The 752-nt window shown below is 63.4% G+C and overlaps 1 protein-coding gene across 1 annotated transcript in view; it reads left to right on the top strand.

Moving 5' to 3' along the window:
* Positions 1–3: 3 nt before the first annotated feature.
* The window catches only part of SRPK3 (SRSF protein kinase 3), a gene marked incomplete at its 5' end in the record, with an annotated part of 3372 nt that continues 2623 nt past the window's right edge, over positions 4–752 (top strand). Inside the window, 3 exons of the mRNA XM_044912373.1 lie at positions 4–28; positions 426–532; positions 614–747. Of these exons, the coding sequence (XP_044768308.1) occupies positions 4–28; positions 426–532; positions 614–747 (266 nt within the window). The remainder of the gene's footprint in view (positions 29–425; positions 533–613; positions 748–752) is intronic.

Raw genomic sequence — 752 nt, forward strand, 5'->3', positions numbered from 1 at the left:
TTCAGGATCTCAGGGGTGAATGGAGTCCGTATCCTTCCCACGATGAGCCGAGCCATGTGGCAACAGCTGCCGTCCCAGCTGCTAGGGCCTCAGTCTCCTGATCTGCACGACGGGGGCTTACCCTCCCAGGGACACTAGTCTACACACTAGCCCACCGCTTTGGGGGTTTGTGTCTATGTGGCGGGGGGAGGGGGGTGGATGACCAGGTGGACACTGGTTACCCACGGGCATTGCTGACCTACCCCCCACACGGCAGGGGCCGCCTCTGTGGCGGTGCCCTGTCTCAGGGATAAGCACAGAAGGTCACCATCCCAACTGGCACACGGGAGAGGGACAGGGACACTGTAGTGACACCGGAGCCTCGGGTGGGTGGCGCCTGCGCCCCAGCTGTGTGTCTGCTGGCCGCCCTTCACTCCGAGCCCCAGATGTGTGCATGGTGCTGGAGGTCCTGGGCCACCAGCTCCTCAAGTGGATCATCAAGTCCAACTACCAGGGCCTGCCCGTGCCCTGCGTGAAGAGCATCGTGAGGCAGGTGAGCATCCCGTGCTCTGCGTGAGCAGGGTGGGAGGCAGCCTGCACAGGGCCGCTCAAGTGCAGGGGTGGCTCTCCCCAGGTGCTGCACGGCCTGGACTACCTCCACACCAAGTGCAAGATCATCCACACAGACATCAAGCCCGAGAACATCCTGCTGTGTGTGGGTGACGCCTACATCAGGCGCCTGGCCACCGAGGCCACAGAGTGGCAGCAGTCAG

Source organism: Neomonachus schauinslandi, unplaced genomic scaffold (genome assembly GCF_002201575.2).
Source record: "Neomonachus schauinslandi unplaced genomic scaffold, ASM220157v2 HiC_scaffold_1575, whole genome shotgun sequence".
NCBI lineage: Eukaryota > Metazoa > Chordata > Mammalia > Carnivora > Phocidae > Neomonachus > Neomonachus schauinslandi.